We start from the raw sequence: 24483 nt of genomic DNA, 5'->3' as shown, positions 1-24483 counted from the left end.
AGAACTATAATTTTGAAGAAGAAATGTTGATCATTGCCTAGACAAACTAAATAATAAAACTCTCTTTGTGTTCATGACTGAATAAACTGAATAAACAAACTGACCTTAAAGGACAACACAGTTTATACTGTTTTACCTTGTTTATATGTGGCGGACCCTGCCACCTTTCTAGCTTCAAACAGTGTTCTGGGACCTTATTTTCCTCTGAGAACAGGTTGTTTATTCACTTACGAAAAAAATACATATGTCTGAGTTTGTATTATTACCTCATTAATATTGTAAATATTAAAATGCTGAGTTTGAATTTTTCTGAAACTACACAGTGCTCCTTGAAACTCAGAACTCAAATTCATGTTTTTAAGTGGCCCTAATCCTCTTCAGTTCTCTTCCATATTAATAGAATTTAAAATAAGTAAGACATAAGGATGTGTTCTCATCACTGCTAGAAATAAATTAAATTTTATTTCTAGCAGTGAATAAATTCAAAAGGGAACTTTTGTTTAGAGTTGCAGCATAGGTTTTCTTCAAGGACCCTGGGTCTAAATGATATTGGTATTCAGCTTTATAAAAATGCACTGTCGTTACTTGTAGGCCTAACTGTAAACTGCAGTTTGGATGACTCTCAATCAAAGAGAAGCAGGCCGCGTGTGAAATCTTGACAGTTGCGCTGTAGTCTGGTCAGTATCAGCTTTTATTGTGAAAATCTTGCTGACACGTGTTAGTGCTGCTGTGTGATTGACGGTTGCACCTCGGCTGAGCACGGGACGCTCTCGGACTGGATGTGAAAAGAAGATTGCGCCACAGCGGCCGATGGGGGAGGATCTGTGCAGCGGGCGGTAGAAGTGAAGACGCAACATCAGCGGTGGAAACTTCACTGTGACTCAGTTCAGCGGAAGTGGAGGACGAGCAACGTGAGAGCGCGCAGCAGGTGTCAGTGTGTTTGGTTGAGACTCAAGTGGTTTGAAAAGTGAGGAGACAAGTCGCCGTCGGTTAGAAGAGTAACAACATGTCACACCTCAGACCCAGACTGTGCGTGCTGGAGAAAGCGTCCAGCGGCTACGGGTTCCACCTGCACGGAGAGAAGGGCAAGACGGGGCAGTTCATCCGGCTCGTGGAGCCCGATACTCCCGCCTCCGCCGCCGGACTCTTCGCGGGCGACCGCCTGGTATTCGTGAATGGAGAGAGCGTGGAGGGCGAGAGCCATCAGCAGGTGGTCGCCAGGATACGGGCGACCAACGGGGCTCTCGAGCTTATCGTGGTGGACGCCGACACGGCGGAGCTGCTGCAGAAACACAACCTGCTGTGCCGGAAAGAATTCGTCACGGAGGGGATTCCCCTGCCTGGTGAGGACAACGAGTCAGACCGCGGGGACACACAGAGTAACGGCACCCCGAGGGAGTCCAGCCCTGTCCCGCGGGAGAACGGGGATGCTTCCTCCGAGAGGTCGGGGAGGCTGAGTGTTAGCTCCAGCACCAAGGTACAGTCAAGCACTGCGACTCTCTCAACTTACTGCAAACTTTTTTAAAGTGTACCCTGGACTTATCACTCTATGATATGATTACATTACATTATATTATATCACGTTATATTATATTACTGAGCTAACCTCACCTAAAGTACACCTATCTTACAATGATGACTAAATGGGTGACAACGTATTTTTTATTAGTATGCTTTGCTAAATACCTTCTAACCTAGGTCCAGCTGTCAACTTCATATCCCAGCTTTTATTGGGATATCAATAATATAATAGAGTGAAATTTCTTGAAAATCTATCGAGAAACTTAACTGAGCAAGTTAAGCGTTTGGCCTTTGGATCAGTGTGTATTAAAAACCATCCATACCTCAAGATCCACCTACTTTTATTTTCACTACAAGCATTTTGTTAGTAGAGAAACAGTTTGTTGAGTATATTCCACTCAGAGATGTATTTTTTGGCTGCTACAACAATTTAGATACTAGATATTTGTGAATGCCAAGTTTATGTCATCATCTCACTTGTGTTGACATGTCACCCAAATCTACCTGTCACTGTGTGCCAAAGGTTAAGCTGTAATGTAAGGTGTACCAGGACAATTAATTCCCTGTAACTGTCTTAACAACTTCCAGACGCAGTGAAAGGCTATAAGCTAAGACAGAGAGGTGACACCGCACAGTGAAATACTCCAGGCCTCTACTCATTCCTGTTGAATGGAGTCTTTGTCATATGTGTGTCAGTCTCTTTGGTTCCAGTCTTGAATTCCCTGTCAGGTTTGGCTTGTTGGACCAGAGGCTTTGTCACATTGATGCATGTCAGCCAGACACAGCATGTTCTTTTCACACTATTTTTATCTGATAGAATCTTGAAAGATATGATTTGACATGAAGGTATAAAGATAGTGCTTCTTTTGCACACGCCCAGAGCACTTAGACTTTAACGTTGATTAAATGTGCTTCACAATTTCTGATTGTCTTTATGACCTTTGTTGGTTGTACTCACCAAAAGAGCAAGATTAACAACAATACTAATGGTCTGATGGCCTGTCTGGGACTTCCACTTCCACCACATCAAAATTCGAGGTACTTTATCATACGTGTCTTTCCTTGGATTACTGTAATCCTGCCTCTTTGAAAGACTATGCTTTTGTTGTCCGTTATGAAACAATTTTACAAGGTTATTCTTTGAAATGGTCCTAGACTTGGCAAGATTTTGCAGGCTATGTAACTGTTTTAGCCAGTGCAAAGTCTGGGCCCTGATTTAAATGTTGTGTAACAGCAATGGAACATAGACTCATTGTGGTGGTGTTTAACTGTGTGGAGCTCTGAGAATGGGAAGTGTTTTTTATTTAGGACTTAAATAATTAGATACTTTGTTATTTTTAGACTTGGCACCCTAAGTAGGTAAGAGCCAAGGGTCAGCTACCAAACAACAAGAAGGTTCTGGTAGTATTCAGTATCTTTCACAGATTACATTATAAATGTATTATATATATATATAACATATAGGTTATCACTAAGTCTGTAACTAATGGTTATTTTCATTATTGGTTAAAGTAGCTACAAGAACTTTCATTTTTGTTGATTCTGGGGGCCCCTGTGGACAAAAGAGGTATCGGCACCGCAACCTTTTGTCCTAAAGATCTTGATCTGGCTAGCGTGTGCAATTGTTATGAAAGCAAGTGAGATGTATTTTTAACATTTTTAGAAATACGTTTGTCTTTTTACGATATGGCTATGTAACATTAACAACTGCAATATGACGATGGTGAAACAAAGCAAACTTTGTTTTAATAACTAACATTCACACACCTGGGTACCATTCAATTATACAGTTAACAGATTTGGTTGCTCAGTAAGTTTGTTGGGAAAGCTGAAGTTATCAACATTTCCTAGTAATGTTGTGTCTTCATAATAATTAGCCAACAGAAAGATATAGCTGGCTAGCAAGGCCAACATAGAATGTTATGTAATAAGCCAGTTGTTCCATCCGCTGGTGTCAGACTACAGAGCAGCTTCTTAACTCAGGCTGTAAGACTCCTCAATTCATCCTCAGCACTTTTCCCTATGAAATAGCTTTAATTTTAGGAATACAACCGGGTCGTATACATTAAGAGTGACTATATAAAAATAGCCAATGGCCACGCTGATAGTGTCGTTTGTATGTTTGTCATATAGAGGCATAAGTATTAAACTGAGACTGTTTCATAACCATTTTAATTGGTAAAGCACTACAGGTTCACTGATATAACGATATCCAAAATCTAACACAAAATGTAGTTTTATATCACGTTAGCAAGCTAAGAGCTAGCTAATGCTAGTCTCATCCCTCTAGGATATCTAGGTTTGTCTCATTCTATGTAGGTGGCTTGTGCCCCATCACTAATGCTCTGACCTCAAGTAAGTGAAAAGCCCAAGCTGGCTGGCTGAGATGCTGCAAACCTCCAGTTACATTCCTCCCTGATGGGAAACTTGGCAGAGCCTGACTGATGGTCTGATACTTGCCTCTGATACCAGCCTCCCAGTGGGATACACTTGAGTGGGCTGGCCAATGATGACGTGAAACTGGCCCTGCTGAGCACAATCATGGTTACGCTTCAAACAATAGTTTCTTTCACGTGATTGTGTTTGGTAGGACTTGGTATTGCAGTCCAGGGCTCAGTCACCAAACCTTTTTCACATTAGATTAAGCGAAATCCTCATGGTGATACTCTCAACAAAGAGCTGGATATCTAATTCTTCAGAAATTGCTTTTTCCTAGAAGATAAAAGCATGAAGTGAGTGAGCATGTCATCATATTATGGTAACATCCTGGCCTCCAGCAGCTCAGTCCTCCTCCACACCGAGGGCCGTCTAACGGTCACCATAGAGATCCCCAGCAGCAGAAAGAGGCTTTGTCCACAGTGTTTGCATGGGGAGAAAGGCTTCTGGGCCAGGGAGGAAAGGAGAGAGCACTCTCACGCCTCAACAAGGAGGCCATGCTGACCCTGAAATACCTACACCCTCACTTAACACACACTGTCAATGGGGCTGGAGCAAAGTGAGAATATGTGTGTGTGGATGTGGGCAAGAGGGGTCTGGCCATGGGATTAAACAGCATTTTGTTCCTCTGTACTTGTAGATGTGAAAAAGACAAACAAATGATGAAATAATGAGATCCTAAATGAATGGTTGTTTAAAGTGTTGAAGCAAGGTTCTATATAATGAGGTTCTTGAAGAAAAAGTTTGTACCTTGGCTACTCATTTGGAGAGGATACGGGCTCATTATATTCATTCATTACATTCATTATATTCTGACATCACGGATGAGCAGTAGTTGCGTTCAGGGTTCGGTAGCAAACTTGGTACTTTGAAGGGAACCCGTTTGTAGTTCCAGAAGACTTTGTTCCTCAGGCTCAGAATGAACACCTTGAGGCAGCTGTTGTCTTTCCAAGTGATCATTTCTTCTTTGGTGTTTCGCAACATCTCCTATCACAAAGCTCATATAAACCTGGGAAACTACAATCATTCTAGCGCTTTACTGACTCAAGATAAGTAAACCCTATAAATCAATATTACTGTCCTGTCACTCAATACTGATTCCATTGATAGACTGTCTGTAGTTATGATATAACGCCAACAGATTAGAGACAGCCTTGGATCTGCACTTGCATAACTTGTTCCATTCTGTTCAGAAGTTGCAGTCAATCAGTGTAAAACTTGGTCTTAGTGTAATACTTGGTCTCAGTGTATAATCGAACACATCTACAAGTGTTTTTCAGGGTGTGTAATGCTGAAATGATGAGTAATATATTATTAATTATATAAATTTAATTAATAATGATTGTGTTTCTAAACTACCTTAAACTATCTGTAGTGTTTTCTTACAGCGTTTTCTTATCAGTCTAAATAGATACCATATACCATTTTATATCTGCAGTAGCCAAGATCTGCCTATATATTGGGCTGGTTGATGTTTTTGTTCAGCTCTAGTAAATTTAGGTATTCGCAAGATCACATGATCACGTGAGCTCACTAATCTATCTTGTCAGGCTCCAAGCTATGAGCTTATGGTAGAACTTAGAGTGGTGTAGCCTCATCCTGGCTGTTTACTGTTATTTTAACAATGAGGACAAACAATCACTAGTAGGACCAGAATGGCAGTAGCATACCAACCATAGCAGCCTCTTCTTTTGGCAAACTGATCAGTGTGGGATCCCATCACGTCACACACATGGACAGTGGAGTGACACTCCCACGCCACCGAACCAACCTGTGGCGTTTTGCCATACCGCTGGATTCAATGTGAATCCAGCCGCCCCAGGATGCTTCTGCTTCAAGTGCTCAAGCATGGCTGTAGTACTGCTTACATCCGACGCGTCAACGCACGTTACATAAATTGACGTATTTATGTAATCGATTTTGTCGATTACGTCGATGCATCACACCATCCCTACCTGTGATAGACAGATGGTTTATCCAATCACCCGCCAAGTGTTTTTTGAAATTGCCTGCCCTTTTCCAAACTGTTTTTATTGGTACCTTTCCAGATGGTTCTGTGAATAAAACCATTTTATAACACAAAAAATCCTGGCCCATCAGGTTACTAGTCAATAGGCAGAAACTTAATTGATTTTTTTAAAGCATTTAAGTCATTTATCAGGCAAAATGGCAAACATGCTTGTTCCAGTTTCTTAAATGTGAGGATTTGCTGTTTTCCTCTGTATAATATCATAGCAAATTGAATATCTAATGGATTGTTGTTTAAGAATTTTAAGAGTTTAAGAATTTGTTTTTAGCAGTAAGTGTTTAACAAAAGTGAGAACAAAACTCAAAGTCTGTTATTGAAACCAAATCCTGATGTCATTGCCTGAAGGAGCAACTTTCCATCAGATGGTTCTTTGTACAGGCTGCCATCCAAAACAAACTTCATAAAAGTGCTGCTGGCGTCAGCTGACTGAGATCCTCGCTGCCTCACTGTTTTCATAGTGACATAGTCTAAATAAACACACACACAAAGATACAAAATAGGCCGTCGGTCATCTAAGCTTCCATTACAGTCCTTTTATTCTTAGCAGTAGAGAGCATGTAGCCATTCATTCATTTTCCAGCATTTTCCTCTTGAGGTTAACCATGGACATACCTCAGACACTGAGATGACAGGAGATGATCATTTTCTTCCCTACAGCTCTGACTGGACCGTGAAGTTAAGCTGTCCAGTGAAAGCCTACAGATCTATTAAGATTTAATCGGGTTCTTAGGCATGACTGGGATTATAATTACATTTGGTGCAAGCAACTAGCAAAGTGTCTTTCCAGTCTCTCCTCCTCGCATGCATTGATACCATGTTATACAGTATATATGGCTTTGTCCTCAAGCTTTGGGTTCAGCCTGCCTTCAACTCTGGTCAGTCAGCAGTTCCTAAATTGAGGATTCTGCATGACCAAACACATTGGGATGATTATATGCATATGGGTGTGTGTGTGGAAATAAAAATGTTCTGAATTGTGGACAGTTAAGACAGATCATTTATGTCATCCTTCCCTTTCGCTAACTCTGTTATGGTGCCAAATTTATCTTTTCATATTTAAAAAAGATACTGTAAATAAAAAAGATTCTATAAACCATCCATTACAGCTGCTTGGGTCTGGGTTGTGGTGGCAGGAGAATGAGTAAGGTAGACCAGATATTCTTCTTCCCAATCACACCTTCCAGCTCTTCTTAGAGCATCCTAATTCTTCCAGAATATCCTGGGTCTGCTCGGGAGTCTCCTCCCAGAAGGATTTGCCTGGAAAAATTCATAGGGCCCTCACAAGGCACCCTGATCAGATGCCCGAATGTGAAGAAGTGCAGGCCTCAAATTCCTTGTCGTCCACGACCCAAAGACACTGTCCTGGAGGAGCAAAGAAACCAAAGAATATTCACATTTAAGAGGCTGGATTCAGAGACTTTTTTCTTAAAAAATTACTCGTACCAATAAATCAGTCGTCAAAATAGTTGGCGGTTAATTGAGTAGCTGACAATTAATCAATTAATTGTTGCAGCTCTTCTCTAAACATCTTATTGATCAGTGAGGTCTGATCCCTGTATCTTAGGGTGAGCCCTTAGGCTACTTGCTACTTGCTAATGATAAGCTAACGTAATGTTGGCTGACATTTCAGTGAAAAACAGTGCTTTAATTTGTCGTGATGTCATTTTAACAGAGACTGCTAACTAAAATACATGTTTGTCCAACTGGAATAATTTATTTGCTAACTCAGCCAGCTCTAGCATAACTACAGTCACACCCAGCGAGCCCAGACAACATGGAAGTGAAACTCAAATAAGCCACAAGCTAATGACAAACTAACCCCAGTGTTAGTTAACATAGGCAAGGAGCAGTTTCTGTGCTAAGTTAGCAACATTAGCACTAAACTAACAATTACCTTTCAATATGAAGACACACTTAAACTACTACTAACTACTCAACTTCAGCACATACTTTCTAATTGTTAGCTCCTCCTGAAACTCTGAGCTCTTCACTCTGTCTCCGATACCACACACTCTGTTAAGGACACCAATTGTGGCTAGTTACTAATGGAAAGCTAATGATGGTGTTGGTGGACATTTCAGTGAACATAGTGTTAAGGTTTTAATTTTGTTATGATGTTATTTTTGTAAAATGTCCGCTAGCTAAAATTTAACTTAGCTTGACATCAGCAAAATGCTAATGCATTTGCTAACTTAAATGGAAGAGTGGAGTTCCCCTTGTCTTTTTGTGGCTACAACTTTGTATGTCTTTTTCCCTTTTGCACACTTCATCTGACTCTAATTTGACAGCATACATTCTCCTTCATTTTCCCCAATAATAACATCATATCTGTGGTTCAGCACTAATTCTTATTCTATTCTTTATTTTTTGAACTCATCATGCATTCTTGATAAGAGGCCAAAAAGGTTTCATGAGTTTTGTATGAATTTTAAACTAATTTTTCAGTGGCAGATTGTGTTGGTTCAAGGTAATTTCTGTAACACATACGCACATAAATACACACACACACACACACACACAGCAGCTTCCTCTGTGAGCATACAAGTTGTAAGCTGCTGGGGTAGAGCCAATGAGGAAACCACTTCCTGTCCTTGTACCGAGTTGCTATAGGGCTGACGCTACATTGTTTGTTTTTGTCTCAGCCAGTTAATGATAACTATAATGCTTCACATGGAGACAGTTCTGTGTAGTTTGAGTTGATTATGTAAGCCTATAACTTCAGGCAGTAAACACAAAGTTAACTGTGACCACATTCATCAGACAAGCACACATTCAGTGTATGACTGAACAGTTTGGGCAGATTTGACGCCACACACCAAAATACAGCTGACTGATTTACTCATCATGAATAATTTACTGTCAGCAACACACAGGCACATAATACTGTCATACAGTGTAAATTCATACATAAAAGAAGGGAAAATGTACGGAGGAAATGAGTTGTAGAGGTTTTACCAGGATGACAGAATAATGTCGAGCAGAGTAATGTGCCAGCATTCGTTGTTTGGGCTTTCCACAGCAGAACATGAGTCAGAGTGAGTCTGTCCGGCTGACTGGTTTTTCATTACACAGTGGTTAAGTGTTTAATCCTAAACATAATTGTTGCCACAACAAGTTATATTTTATAGTACTGTAGTATCCACAGATATTCTAGTTATACGGACAGTATAAACGGGATTCTTTTTTTTAATTATGAAATTTGAAGTGGGTAAGTGACAAATCTTATCAGATATCCAATGCCAACTTTTGTTCTTTACTGCTTTTCAATACTCAGTGCTACTGGCTATTTTGGTCAATACCACAAACATACTTTTAACCAGCCCCATGTGCTCTTAACTTCAGTGAGGAACTGTAAAGGCCATTGCATAACTCTTTCCAGTGAGGGGTACTGTGGACTGTTGCAATCTCTGGACTGTTTTAAAGTTGATTATTTTGAGAGGCTGGTATAAGAAGGGCCGCATGTTTTAATAATGGCACAGCATATGCAGCACTCAGACAAACCTGTACGAGTGGTTCAACAGGAATGGTTGAATTCATAGATGTAGCTCTCTGTCTCTGTGGAATTGTGACCAGAGGTAGTCGTAAAGGTTTCACATCATACACAGTTCAAGGTCCTCCCAACCAGTCAGCCCTCTTTATGAGACACTAGGTTGGAGCACAGGATCTGATGTTTAACCAAAGCGAGCTGTAAAACCATTAACCTTTGATATTTAACAAGCTTAGGGAATGTTTGCAGTGGCACCTGATACCTCTTGTACCATCACACTCTAACTAGGCTAATGCTGTATTCATACTCTGGCTTTTTGTGGCACTTCAAAAATTAGATATTTCTTTGTACAAAGTGTCGTCTGAGTCTACACACAGCTCTCTGCAACAGAAATTTGTCATTTTCTGTTTCCTGCTGCAGTTGACCTCACTGCAGAGGAGCTTGAAAACGGCACATTTCTGGTGTTGGCTATATTGAAAATGGCAAGATTCATATGCCACTGTTGCTTTTTCCCTTCTTTTTTTTGAAGCCTATGTCATTGCTGACTTGATCTGTTAAGCTGTCAAGATAATAGCTGGGTCAGCTGTAGTAAGGTGTTAGCCTGTACATCTAGTAGAGCAAGCAAAGGCTTTTATCAAAGTTTAAAGTGTAAAGCTGGTGTTATTCTATAATTCCCTTAACATCAACAAATCCCATATAAAGATCAAAACCAACAAGCAACCAACAACCAACAGACCCAAGCCCATTGGTTCCTACTGAAGATGTAAAAATGGATCAGATATATATAGTTTCATGTTTTAAAAAGACCATAATTTCCCTAAACAGCTGGTTACTGTAGATATTAGCAAACATTACTCAAGAAGGAAGAAGTTGTGCATTTGGTGGGGACTATTTTCAGCGGTGGATTAATTAGCAGTCATGGGCCAGTGCAGTAGTCCCCAGACTTTTGCAGACCATGGCACCCATCCACAATAACAAATGAGCCACCTAACTGCCTACTGTTAGCCAAGCAGTCTTGAGACTGATTTTAATGTATTTACTGGGCTCAGAGTCAGTCCCGTCAGACTGTGTTGAGGGCTGAGATGTTTCAGTATTTCTTTGGGTTCTGTTACCGGTATCAAATCTTTTACCACTGCTCTCAGGTTGCTTTTTTCTGAGTGCTGAACTCATGGAAAAACTCCTGGGCCAGAAAGCGAGCTGTATTACTCCAACATCCGGCAACTGAATTGTCACATCATTAGCTAAAGCATTTTTAATATGAGGATTTTAATGTTTATGGCTTTTTTTCTTCTCTTTCCACGTTATAAAACATAACATAAAACGTACTTAAGGTAAATGTAGGTAAATATTTTAAATGGCAGACAGCTAACAGAAGTGGTATGTGCAACTGAATTCCCCACCTAAAGATCTCTGCAGGGATCGTCAGAGATCATGAGTGTTATTACTGTCGTTGGCCAGTCACATGTCAGATACTGTGAAGTATCTGTGAAGTCAGATAAGCTTGTAGGAGATGTAAAACACACATCCTCTCTGTGGTTTATCTTCAGGAGAGGGTTGCTTTAGCAACAAACTTAACTTAACAAACTGTCAATTGAATCAGTGCCATCATTTTAAAGAGACTCTGCTGGACTTTACCCAGTGGTTTGGTGTCATTATCATACAGCACTTGCTGTCACTGCATTGTTTTGCTTTGTGCGGTGCTGCTGATACAGTGGTTTTCCTGTTCATGCTGTGAAAGTGACAGCAAAAGAACCCTGAAAATCTGAAAGTACTAATCAAATGACTTGTAACATTAATAACACAGCAGAGCACACACCCTTCTGTTAGCATGTTTATAAGAGAGCAAACCAATACAACAAAGTCTTGGCTACTTGTATAGTTATATTTATTTCAATATAGCATGTCTTTTAAAAGTTCTACATACCTACACATTAAAATAAGTAAAATAATAAATAAAATAATGTCTTTTACTGTAAAACTTCATTTAAAAGCCATCAAACTTTCTCTGTGGTTGGTGCTAGAGTGACAACTGAGAATGCGCCGTCTCTTGACATGAGATCAAATGAATGATTTGTTATGGATATGTTATTGGATAGCCTAATGTTTATACAGGTCAGCCCTCAGGTTGCTAGTGGTGTAATGGCAGGCTAACTGTAGGTTAGAAGCTTATATAACTTGCAGACATCTTTATCTAGAAGTTCCACAACTTCGCCATCTACCGATCAAAATCCAAATTATTTCCAAGCGGAGCTTTTTACATTTCTGAGTGCATAGCATATATCATGTGGCGGATTTGGGTAGTGAACTCTCTACCATCATTACTACACATTGTTGTTGAATTATCTGCCTGTTTAGCTTAACCTACAATTCCTTTTCAATTAATGAATGTGACATGTGTGACTCCTGTCCATCTTACAGTGCATTCAGTGCAGTGACAGCTGATTTTTTTTTATTTTTCATAATCAATTATTAATTTTCACAAACGAACGTATGTTGTCTTTGTAGAATTGGATTATAAAATCAAATTTAGAATATTTGTTTACTGCCCTAATATAGATGAAGTTGTACTGGCAGGGAGACGGAGTCTATCTCTGGTCACCTCCTGTGGCACAGGGAGAATCTCTTCTGCCCTGGGATGAAGTTAATGGATTAAATGGAGCTTGTTCACCTTACATGACTCACATACTCATCAATAGCCCTACTGTATAGTGATGCTTTAAACAGTGTTTGTTTCATCATCTAATATCTGAACTTCTCTTTCTGATGGTGGAATTGGGGGAAGGTCCGGCTTAACTTGTTATTAGAGCTCAAGTTCCTCTTTGAGACATTTTACATACATGTCGTCATGTGATTGAGTCTGTAAGTTCAAAGCTTTATTCATTTGTTGACAATCATGCTTTGAATGCTGTTTTTTATATGCATGTTGTTCTGTTATGTACCGTATAAATACTGTTGCTGGCTTAAAACAAGCCAGCAAACCAAAGCATCAGTATTTGACATCCTGGAAATGAGGCTCACCAATCGATCAATCAGTCTCAAGAATCGCTTACTCCACACTTAATGAGGCGGTCTGGCAGTAATCTAACAGCACTATGAATTACATTCAGATGACCACGACAACAAAAGAATTACTGAAGCTGTTGGAGTAAAAACATTTTATTGCAGTTATTTACATTCATTATGTGTGCTCTATTTAATCCAGTAAACCCCTTGGTACAGCTGTAGTATCGTTGGTAAATTCCTTGGCCCAGAAGAAGGTATACGACTTTGCTTGAAAGTTGAGATAATTGCACGATACAGCATTCCAGCAGCGCACTTTGCACCTCACCTGTAATATCATCCTTTCATCTTCATTAACAACCCCCTGTTATGTGGGCTTTGTCATAAATGTGTGATTCCATCCAAAGGTTCAACCTAACTATCACCTCACCTAGAGTCCTCCCAAGATCACTTAGAATGTTTCAGCAATCATCAACCATGCTGATTTCATATAAACCCTTGGATCAGTCATAATCCACTGAGAGGGCGTGTCTGCCTTGAGCAAATGCTGAGGTTGCAGTGGTTGATCTTAAATGGCCACTTGGCAGGGACTCACAACAGATAGCTGCTGATAGCAGAGGGTTTTGCATAGATAGCTGTGGTTTTATGAGGTGATGGGGTGCAACAGGTGGGTGGGGAACATTTTTTAATAGAGCCACAGGTATTCAGTGCTGTGACTGCCTCATGCACATGTTACTGTAGCTATATATATATATATATATATATATATATATATATATATATATATATATATATATATATATATATATATATATATATATATATATATATATGTATATATATATATATATATATATGTATATATATATATATATATATATGTGTGTATATATATATATATATATATATATATATATATATATATATATATGTATATGTATATATATGTATGTATATATATGTATATGTATATATATATATATATATATATATATATATATATATATATATATATATACATATATATGTATATATATGTATATATATGTATATATATATATATATATATATATGTATGTATATATATATATATATATATATATGTATATATATATATATATGTATGTATATATATATATATATATATATATATATGTATATATATATATATATATGTCCAACATAAAAGCTTTTATTTTTACAGAACATAATACATAATGCAGGAAAAAAACAGGCTTGGGGTAATTTATGAATATTAAAGTTGTATTATTGTAAGTAAGTACTTTTGTTTTGGTGAACTGATGTCATTTTGGACTATAAACTTTATTGTATAACTGTGAAATATCCTGCCTCCATTATGTACTTACCATTGTCACTTGTATTTGATAAACACATTTGAGGAATCTTTGCCAAAATTTTTATGTTGTATATATTCTGTGAATATTAGCATATTGGCTTATATATTGATATCGTAATTTCTTTACTCCCTAATATCAGTATCAGCACCAAAAAACAGTATTGCTCTATTACTGTCTCATAATGAAGTTGTTAGATCTCAGAATGTTATTTACATTTTCTTCCTTTTTTTTGTATTGCAAGTTTTCAACATTTGATTTTTTCCTGGCAGAAATGAGCTTCCATACATGTCTACATCACATCTCGAGGCTCGACCGTATAACAAATGTTACTCTAAGGACAAAATTGTTTTGATTGTGCATCAGGACAGTTAGCAGCAACGCCACTTAAAAATTGAGTTACACCTTTATGGAGCCGACCCCTTTTGTAATAGGAACAATCATTTCCAGGAGTCTTGTAATAACTTCATGGCTCATGGCCTCAACAGTCCGTTAACTGCATGTGTGATTAAAAGGTTAAATAGTTAAATGCAGGTCTTTTACCCACACATGGGATTAGACACACGCAGGATTAGCCTCTGCAAGAGAGCAAAGACGCACTGCTTCATTCTGATAGGAAGTCAGCTGTTGTTTATTATATAATCTGTCTTTTTATGTGCGTGAATATCAGTCTAAAGTCCATATAGATCATGATTTAACAAAAGACTTTTCTGCTTATGCATGTTTATGACGCCATTTGAGTGTCATGTCTTTGTGAGTCTGACTCAGTGTGTTATTTGTCCAAATGAGCACCATGCCCACAGTATGTAAATAGGGAAGTTAGATGACGTACATATCTTTGTAATTTAGAGCAAATATTGATGTGGAATCTCAGATTGACGCAAACCACATCTGGAAGTGGACAGCATTTTAGAAATCTAAGATTAATTGCACTAAATTGCATTATGTAGCATATGTCACATCCTTTAATTAATCAGTGATAGTCATGTGGTTATTGAGCTCTCTCTGTGCAGCTGCAGCTTGTTGGTGTGATTCACTTTACCATATCAAACCATCAAAGCATCTGAGATGTGCATTAACTACAATCACCTGCTGTATTTACAGCTGTTAGACCTGCTGTCTTTATATGTATGTTAAAAACAATGTGATAGATGGTGGTTTACCCTTTTTCAAAACGTACAAGTCAAATCAAAATCTTAACTTGTGTTTTCTTAAGAAGTCATTATTCTGACTTAATGTAACAAGCTGGGTCACACTGGAGGCTCCTTCAGAAGTCTGACATTTCAGCAGCTGTTGTGACACAGGAGTGAGTGGCATAAATCAGCTACACAAATCAGGTCAAAGGCCAGATGATAATATATGTATGCCTTAACATGCCCGTCCATATTTAGACTGAACTGTATACATCTGATCTATAGTGTATACATCGTACTCTTCGTATCTCCCACTGACAATTCTGTATATGTGTATATCACTATTGCCATTTTTGTACTGGAGAGATGTTCCGTGAAGATTATTGCATTTTCTCTTTTATTTATCAGAAATTCGTCACAGGTCCCGATAGAACCGTCACTTGGTCTCCATTTGGTGATGCATGCTGTATATATTTTAATATATTTATATCTTCTCTTTACTGTTTATTCTGTTTATCAACCTGATAGATGCTACACTGCATTTTGTTGTCTTAGTCCTTTTGCATTACATAAAGTTGAACCTGATCTAAACTAATCTTTATTGTTGCTTTTTTATAGAGAATTTTCCTGATTTCACCTTTTAATGAACTGTTGATTTTCCTCTGTGTGTGTGTGTGTGTGTGTGTGTGTGTGTGTGTGTGTGTGTGTGTGTGTGTGTGTGCGCGTGCGCGTGCACAGGAGGAGAGAACCGGCCCGCGGCCTCGTCTCTGCCACATGAAGAAGGGAGCCAGCGGCTACGGCTTCAACCTGCACAGTGAGAAGTCCAAACCAGGCCAGTTCATCAGAGCTGTGGATGAAGACTCTCCAGCACAGAGAGCAGGCCTCAGACCACAGGACAAGATCATCCAGGTACAGTATATACAGTATAACATGCATGAGTCATTCTCCAAGTCACACAGACACACACACAGACACAGACACTCAGAGAGAGTTTGCCTCATACTGTGTGTGTTGTGTGTTGTTTGTATTTGTATCAGCTGTAATCCTATTAACATTAGTGGGCAATCAGGAAACTGAACTCCCAGGACGTATAAGGTTATTAGGTGGATGTGTATGTAGCTGTAGTGTTCGTATTTTCACACGAGTGTAGGTGTGATCATCTATACTTCTGTGTGTGTCTGTGTCTTGTAACGAGTGTTTTGTGTGTATTTAAAGCAGGAAGTGTGTGACATCCATGTTGAACATGGCAGTGTCAGAGTTAAGCTACTTATTGTGTCTGTGGGCTGAATAACAGCCTGCCCCAACAGTCTGCAGGGCCTCTCACATACAGGAGAGAGGGATGATATAAATGAAGTAACACCACAACTGTACATACTGTATATACATCCAGATAGAAGCTTTAGACAGGACATTGTGAGGGTTTCAAAGGTGAGTTTAGGGAACGGAATGCTGGGAATTTAATGAACGTTCTGTTGAGGTGAGGGAGTCAGTCAGATAAGGGTCACTGTAGAGGAATATAGTGTTCTGTACCACCTGTCCAATGTTCACAGCCAGTGTGGGAGTTGGTGAGACTGAGAGATTCCTGACGGCATCCCCAGCTCAGATCTTCCTCCCACAGGAATTCCTCAGTTATCTCCCTGGGTTCTTCATTAGCTCTAACTCTGGGAGTACGCTTGTAAAACCACGCACTGCAGCAACAGTGTTACCAAACACTTTCCATCACTGGAACCATTACTGTTCTGTCAGGCGTCATTCCATTCATTACTGTGTAGTACAGCCACAAAACTGGCAGCTACACCTTGAGAAAAAAAAATTCCTCAGTACTTGACCATTGATAACTCATAGTTTATGTCCAACGTTCATTCAATAAAATCCAGCTGATTGTATTTACAACCCTGTGCCCTGTACTGTCCTCAAAAATCCCCTTGATGTGACACACCCACAATGCAATGTGTCACGTTTTATAGACGTTATAGTTTCTGTAGTGTGACCGTACAGCTGTCAGTCATGATGACTGGAAAAATGATGATTATTGTTAATCGTCAGAAATCTCAATTTACCACTCACTATCAACTAAACCAGGGGTTCTCAAAGTGGGGTCAGGGGACCAGATGGACTGATGAAAAGCTGGTGAATCTGCAAAGACTGGGCGCTGACGGGGAGGTGGAGGGCGCGTGCAAAACAGCAGCATGAATGAACTAGAGACAGTTGTATTTTTAAAAAGACAGCAGCAAGATGATAAGCTAACAGTGAAGGTGTGTCGCTGTGCTTTGGACAGCTGTGCCCAGCTGATGATGTGAGCAGCTGATATCAATTGACGGCCTCAAATAATGACAGGCAGTTATGAGTGAGAGGAGTGAATGAAAGGATGGTATGAGAAATAAACTGAAGACTGAGCATGCGAAAGACAAGTCTTCCTGTCCAAACTTCATTTGGTGAAATCATGATTACTTTTATTGTTGTTGTTGTTGTTGTTGTTCTTAGCTAACAGGAGCTAACTGGCTAAATTTGGTAGCAGTTGTTGAGCTTGTCAGGGGAGGCCGGGTGATGGTCCTTTTTCATTTTGACTTGTCATAGCAACACGTGTTACTAATAAAATTTAGAATTGCTCCATTTGATTTCAGGTGTCACAGGAAAAAACAATAGCAGGACCCTGACACCGAGGCAGCTGAATATAATTCAGACATTATTCATTGTATTATTTATGACTGAGCTTCTTCTGCTGTGACATGTCAAAGTGTCTTCTGTGAAATAAAAGTGGAAAACATGCCATTCTAAGATAACAGATTGAAATCGTTTATAATGAAATAAAAATGTTGAGTTTTAATAATTTGTTGAACTATTACACAGCCTACTGTAGATATTGATATTCATTTCTTAATGTCTCAGTTATTTGCTTATTGTTGAACTCTGCTGTCACCAGTTGTAAATCATCAGGGTAGCCTGTCCACTCAGCAGAGAGCTGCTCTGACTCCTCAGTTGTTTGTTCCACCTCAGCACCTCTGAGCTGGTTTCTAAACCTGTAACCTGCTCCTCAGTCAGCACAGTGATTTAATGCTGCTTTTGGAGATTTGTGAGACTCAAGTTGAAATCTTAGGTAATTTCTCTAAATCTGGATTTGTTTGTTTGCTCCCTGAGGGCAAATTGGAAATCACACATCATTTATGTAAAACCTGGCTCATTTCTTTGGTCTCATGCTGCTACTGCTGTCAGTGCTTAGCCCTGAAAGAGCAAGGACTAAAGCTAAAGATTAGGAGTAACTCATTACTCAAAAAACAGAGTAAGTCATCTTTCTCTGTTTTTATATCAGTGAATATTTGCACATTTGCATTTTGTAACCTGAAGTCTGAGCTCAGATTAAACAATGGTTAGTTGTTGTTGTTGTTTCAGCATTATGGTGAACATGGTTAACCCTGTTGGATGTTGGGTAACCATTCATAACATAAGAGCTGTAGTACATAAATGAAAGAATGCATTGTGGTTAAAGGACCATACCACTGCTTCACCCATTTACTACAAATCACTTGTGAAATAAATCTCCTCTCTCAGGTGAATCGGCTGTCAGTGATTGGCATGCAGCACTCAGACGTGGTGGCAGCCATCAAAGCAGGCGGAGATGAGACCACGCTGCTGGTGGTTGATGCCGAGACTGAAGAATTTTTCAAGAGATGCAACGTCCTGCCGGCTGAGGAACACGTCACTGGTATGATGCACTAGTTGCATGTGGCTTTGTGAAAGTTTAATGAACTGGCCAGAAACAGTGATGTCTTTTGTCTTTTAAGATGATCAGAAATACAGCTTTTACCCTGTCTTCCCCTGTAGGACCTCTTCCTGAGCCAGTGTCAGAAAGAGCATCAGAGGAGGAGGTGAGGACCACCACACACACACACACACACACACACACACACACACACAGATAGTGGCCTGGAAAAGCCCTGCTGATCCTCTGGACATTCCTGGTAGCAGATTAGGAGTTCTGCACAGTGTTGTGTGAAGCATTCTGTCGGTCTTCATGTGTTTCCTGTCAGGACGGAACTGTAAAACTCCAAAACACACACAGCACACAGATACAGACCTGAGACCGGTGATAACATGTCAGAGGGCATATAGTCTGTGGAAGTTGTCAGTATTTCCTGTGAACCAGGCCAGGTCAGTGTCACAATATCCCAAATATATGAAAAAATCCTCACAAACAATCTGTAAAATTACATTACATGAAAGTCTTCACTTGAATAATAGACTTCATACACAAAGGCAGGTCAAAGTGCTTTACATGATGCACTCATGAAATCAGAAGGTGGACCAGGGACCTCTGTTGCGTGTCGTCACCCCTCTCTCTCCTTGTTTCCTGTCTGTCATTTCACTATGGGCTGTCCACTAAAGGCACTAAACAAAAAAAGTCCTCTTTAAAAAGGAGATGCTGCATAAAACACTGATCTACAAATGAAGAGGAAGATATGAAAGGCGCAGAGGGGGTAGAAAAGGCAGTAATGTAAACTTCTATAACACACTGTCCCCTCTTCTCATTTCTCAGTTTGTACATCCTGCACTCCTCTCCTCCTGTCTTAGTCCCTCCCACCTGACATGCGAGCGGAGGAGGTGAGGAAGCGACACGGGGAGAGAGGAGTGGGAGTAGCAGGCATCTAACAATATGAGACATGCCCAATTTCATATCAATCAAATGTGACGTGTGGCGCAGCTGCAGCACCACCTTTTTTTTGTTGTCCAGCCACTGCTCAGGTGCTTAATTCTAATAAGAACAATCCTCATTTTATTATTCCATTTTACCCATATAAACATTGAATTTTTATTATTTTACACATGTGATTTAAGTGAGACAAAAAAATGTGGCTGAAATTGATCCAAGATCCAAAAACACTGGATCCTATACTTCCCAAAATGCAACTCACTGGTGTTTTTCATTCAACTCTCCCTGTGTAGTAAATCTGTGTCGTAAGGCAGGCTGACTGTTGTAACATTATAGTCTCCGAGTACTGAGATAACCCTGATGACCTCACTATGACATCATCAGTGTCATTTTTTCAGACTCGACGCAGCTTCCTCAGATCCACTGACGTCATTATACAACTGTGTTTACAGCTGCAGTGGGATGCTCCTTTAATTAGCTGTCAGTATCAACTCCCTGTGTTGGTGTGACATTGCACAGGCACAGCAGGGAGAGTTTATCAAGAGTAAACACACACACGCACACACACTGACAACATGGCAGAAGTGGATTGGCCCCACTAGTGACATTGTGGCTGACCCTTCACCATGGCAACAAGAGCTCACCAGTGTGTGTCTCCCCCGCTCTCTCTCTGTCTTCTGTGGCCCAGAGGATCATGGGATTGAAGTGGCTTTAACTCTCAGGGGAATTGGGGATTATGCTAATGAGGAGACTAACGAGCACTGTTCACATACTCACACATGCAGGCAGATTTCAGTGTTCAGCAGAAACAATCATTCATTCACCAGCAGTTACATAACACAGAGCTGGGTATAGCGCTCATGACCAACTCTGACCGTGTGTGTGTGCGCTGTTATCAGTTGACCATATAAGCTCATGGGTCAGTTTTACCCACAGTTACAGAAACATCCGTGCAGCTGATTGAAATAAGTTGACAAGTCGTACTGTCACTGTGCAGTTTGTACAGAGGATACCGTAAATGGTAACGTTACAGAATCAGAAATACTTTATTGTTTCATGAGTGAGAAATCGGGCACATAACAGTCGGTAATATTGAATAATATAGCGATATGTAATAATTGACAATACTTTATTAACAACACTAGGACTAGGTCAAAGAAGTTGAAACATTCCACAAAGATTGTAAGGTTATGAAGTATTGCACAGTTGGATTATCGTCAACATTACGCTGTTGATCAGTATTAAACTGTTGAAATGTATTAGTTATGGCTGTTTAAGGCTGAAATAAGTCCAATGGTCAGTCCTTGACAGAGCACAGTGGAAACAGTGCGATGGCTGCCACACAGCCTTCTACAGAACATCACCTGGAGCATCTCAGCCTCCTCCACATACTGATTGTATTAATTATCAAAGCATAGAAATAAATCCATGAATGAAAGAATTAATAACAAGTGTTGTCTAACTTCCCCCTCTCTCACAAACACCTTGTTTTCTGTGTCAAAAAAACATTTTCCTTCCTTTTCCATTCTTTCCTTCCTCTCGGTTGTGGCCGTGAGTCACTGTAAAGAACCGTCGCTCAGAGGCTCATTTCCATGCATTAACATTCATACGGGAAGTTGTATTGACCATTAACAGTTAGATGTGGGTGTAGAGAGCATGGGTTAAGGGGCTGATCCATGTGCGCACATTTCCAAGTTGATTTGAGATTTATAAAAGGAAATTGCATTAATATAAAGCATTAACAAAGCCTCCTCTAGCAGCTAGAAAACATCCCACAGGACTCTGGTGTTATGCAGCATATTGTAGCATTCATCCAAAGCCACTTAGAGAGGCCTGAGTTTATTTTTAGAAGAGCAGCTGCTTATGAATTGGATGCCAATTTCATACATACATGAAGTGAGTCAGACAGGGTGAGAGCCGAGGAGGAGGTCACACAGTGAGCAGTGTGTTTTCTGTCCTCCTGTGAGTTAATATTTCAACCAGTGTTCCATTCTGCACACAGATGAGTGCTGATACTGAACTTTAATAAGTGAGTGATGAGACCATGTTTAAAGCTGCTGCACTGAGGCCTGCTGTGGGTCAGGAGGGCTCTACTGCCCCCTGCTGGAGTGTTATTATTCCAGGTTTGACTCATCTGAGACTTCTGTCTCCACCCAATACATCGCTGGTGAATGTAGTTTTGTTTGTGGTGCTGAAAGTTTTAAGTTTAAGTAACCAAAAAGAATACAAATCCCAACACTGATACATGATTCATGCACATTCTGAAGTATCATGTTCATCAAAATCTTGATGAAAACAGCTAAATTCAACAAAACTGCCTCAATTTACGCTCGCTTGAAGTGGTTTTTGCCTTTCTCAAAAGAGTTGAAGCACATAATGAGATGGAAACATCTTTTCTGAATAAGCTCTGACATCCCGAACATTAACATTACATGACTGATCAGCTGTTCTGCTCTCAGAGGAGAAGAAGTAGACGAATGAGCTCGCCAGATTTCTTAATAGCGTTCTCATCCACAGATCATTGCCGGTTGGAAAACAACTGCTTCTGTAATCGGTTCACAACCTCTTTTTTTTTTTTTTTCTTCGACTCCCAAACTGCTTTGTGAATGTATTTTTTCTTATCTAGAACAAGTCAGAGGTTTGCTTTAAATACACATAACATGCTGTGGTGGTCTGATATGCTGCTCTGTGATCTGGATGAACTGACCCTTTAATTACATTCAGTTTGAATAGTGTGCTGTTTTTTATGTTTGACAGGCAGTAGCAGTGGAGAGGAAGACCTCGTCAGCCTCCAACACCTCCCTGCCAGCAGTGACCAGGAGCTCCCCCCCTCCAGAGGTACCGAGAGCAGCCACACTTTTTATTGATACAGTAAATACAGAACACATTAACAAAATACATATGCTTTTAAGTTTAAATGTGACGCATCAACCTCTTTATCCTACAGCTCTTCTTCTGGTCAGTAATGATGCAGCTTTATTTAATGAGTCCATTTCAGAAGGCAGAGAAAATAATGCATTCAACAGCATGAAAAATAAACCAATAGAATAAGATTGAATTTAAAATAAATATAAAAATTAAGATATATCTTAGACTGCTCGGTTTCTGGACACTGGTATGTGCGTCCTGTATGTTCCCCACGTTTTGTTTCCTGTGACGCAGTATTAAGGCCAGAAAGACGCTTTGTGAATTGGAGTGGAAATATTACAAGACAAACTCATCATTTCAACAAATGTAGCTTTATTACAAGGAAAAGTTATTATAAATATTTGAGATGAAGACGATTACAAGAAAGTTACAATAACATGAGAAATGTCCTGACTTTTATTGAAATTTAATCATTTTTGCAAATATGCACTCTTTATTTTCAAAGTATTAAAATGTCTTTTTTGTAAGATTATGACTTTTTTGCAAGAAATAACTGATAAAAAGGAATAACACTACAGTTTTTTCACTTGATTCTTTTTGAGCAGTGGCCCCGAATATTCCATCGTTGTTTTCCAATCTGCTTTGATTTCAGTGAAGGCTGCTATGAACCATTATTTTCATTAATGATTTGATTTGTTCCCGCAGTGTGATGTCAACAATCAGATACGGACTTGAGACTGAGACATTATTTTTCTCATACTGTTCATTACTGCAGCACCTCTGTTCACCCTCTGTCTCAATGATCCAGTTTCAGTGCCTTTCCTGCCAATGTTGATGAGCCATACTGTTCGTCAAATATTTTTTGACAAATAACTACATTTTGTTTTGATTTTCATAAATCTTGGAGTCATATGTCATCCTCCAACAGGGGTTATAAAAGCAGCATGGCTGTTTTCAGAGCAGAGCGGTGTTAGCGACCGGAGCAGAGGGAACGTTTAGCAGAGAAGTTGTGTGATGATATTCTGAAAGGATAAAGATAATATACAATCTTTACTCTGTGTCTCTCCAGATTGAGCCGGCCCCAGCAGCTGACAATCTGGGTCTGGGCATGTCACTGGCCCAGGCCAAAGAAAGAGCCCGTCAGAAGCGAGCTGCCAAGAAAGCCCCGACCATGGACTGGAGCAAGAGGAACGAACTGTTCAGCAACTTGTAAACATAATCATCTTCATCTTCATCATCATCATCAGGTCCACCTCCTCCAGAATGTCTGTCCTGCCCTTCTTTTTTTACATCGTCACACTGTGCACAAACCCACAGTGTTCATTTTTAACTCCTGTGTTAAACAGTATTATATGATGATTTTATTTGTTGTAATTTAGGGTTGTGCCACTTTTCCTTCACATTTTAATAATGGTTGAAATATCAACTTCACACACAGAAATGAATGTTAATGTATTAAGAAGAATGTTTAAAAGAGAAAAATAGTAATGTACAGTTTGTCTCATGAGAAGGACCGTGTAAGGAATAATGGGACAGAGAACCAGATTTTGCATCAAAATGCTAAAAAAAAACAAAAAACGTTCAAATGAAAGTCAGATTTTGATGTCTGCAATCAGCGACTACAATGAAAGAATATATATTATCTGGTCTGTATCTGTGAATGAACAATGCTGAATTACTCTCCTGAGCCCTGATTGCCAACAGAACCATTCCAGGACAATCTGTTTTCCTGTCGGGGCATTGCGTGAACTCCATCAGCGTGTTTAAGTCTTACGATGGCTGAAGGGACTGTGTGTAATGTTTAGAATGATGAAAGCTCTGACAGCCTTACTGGAAACTCTTCTTCATGTCTGTCCAGTCATCCTTCCCTCTGGGGCTTCTGACATCATATATGGAAATTACAGATTATTTTTTCAAGTTGCTCTTTATAGATTTGTACTGTATATACACAAATAAATGATTTAAGAGGAAATTTAATTTGGTCTGACAATCGACTACACTTTTTA

General features: G+C 39.6%; 1 protein-coding gene across 1 annotated transcript; it reads left to right on the top strand.

Annotated features, from left to right (window-relative positions):
• Positions 1 to 855: 855 nt before the first annotated feature.
• LOC141015349 (Na(+)/H(+) exchange regulatory cofactor NHE-RF1-like) lies at positions 856 to 24454 on the top strand. Its single transcript, XM_073489388.1, has 6 exons — positions 856 to 1477; positions 15700 to 15870; positions 18511 to 18664; positions 18784 to 18827; positions 22367 to 22447; positions 23547 to 24454. The coding sequence occupies exons 1-6, from the start codon at positions 1007 to 1009 to the stop codon at positions 23688 to 23690; spliced, it is 1065 nt and encodes a 354-aa protein (XP_073345489.1). The 5' UTR covers positions 856 to 1006; the 3' UTR covers positions 23691 to 24454.
• Positions 24455 to 24483: the final 29 nt, after the last annotated feature.

Source organism: Pagrus major, chromosome 20 (genome assembly GCF_040436345.1).
Source record: "Pagrus major chromosome 20, Pma_NU_1.0".
Classification (NCBI taxonomy): domain Eukaryota; kingdom Metazoa; phylum Chordata; class Actinopteri; order Spariformes; family Sparidae; genus Pagrus; species Pagrus major.
This window is presented reverse-complemented; position numbering and strand designations above follow the sequence as displayed.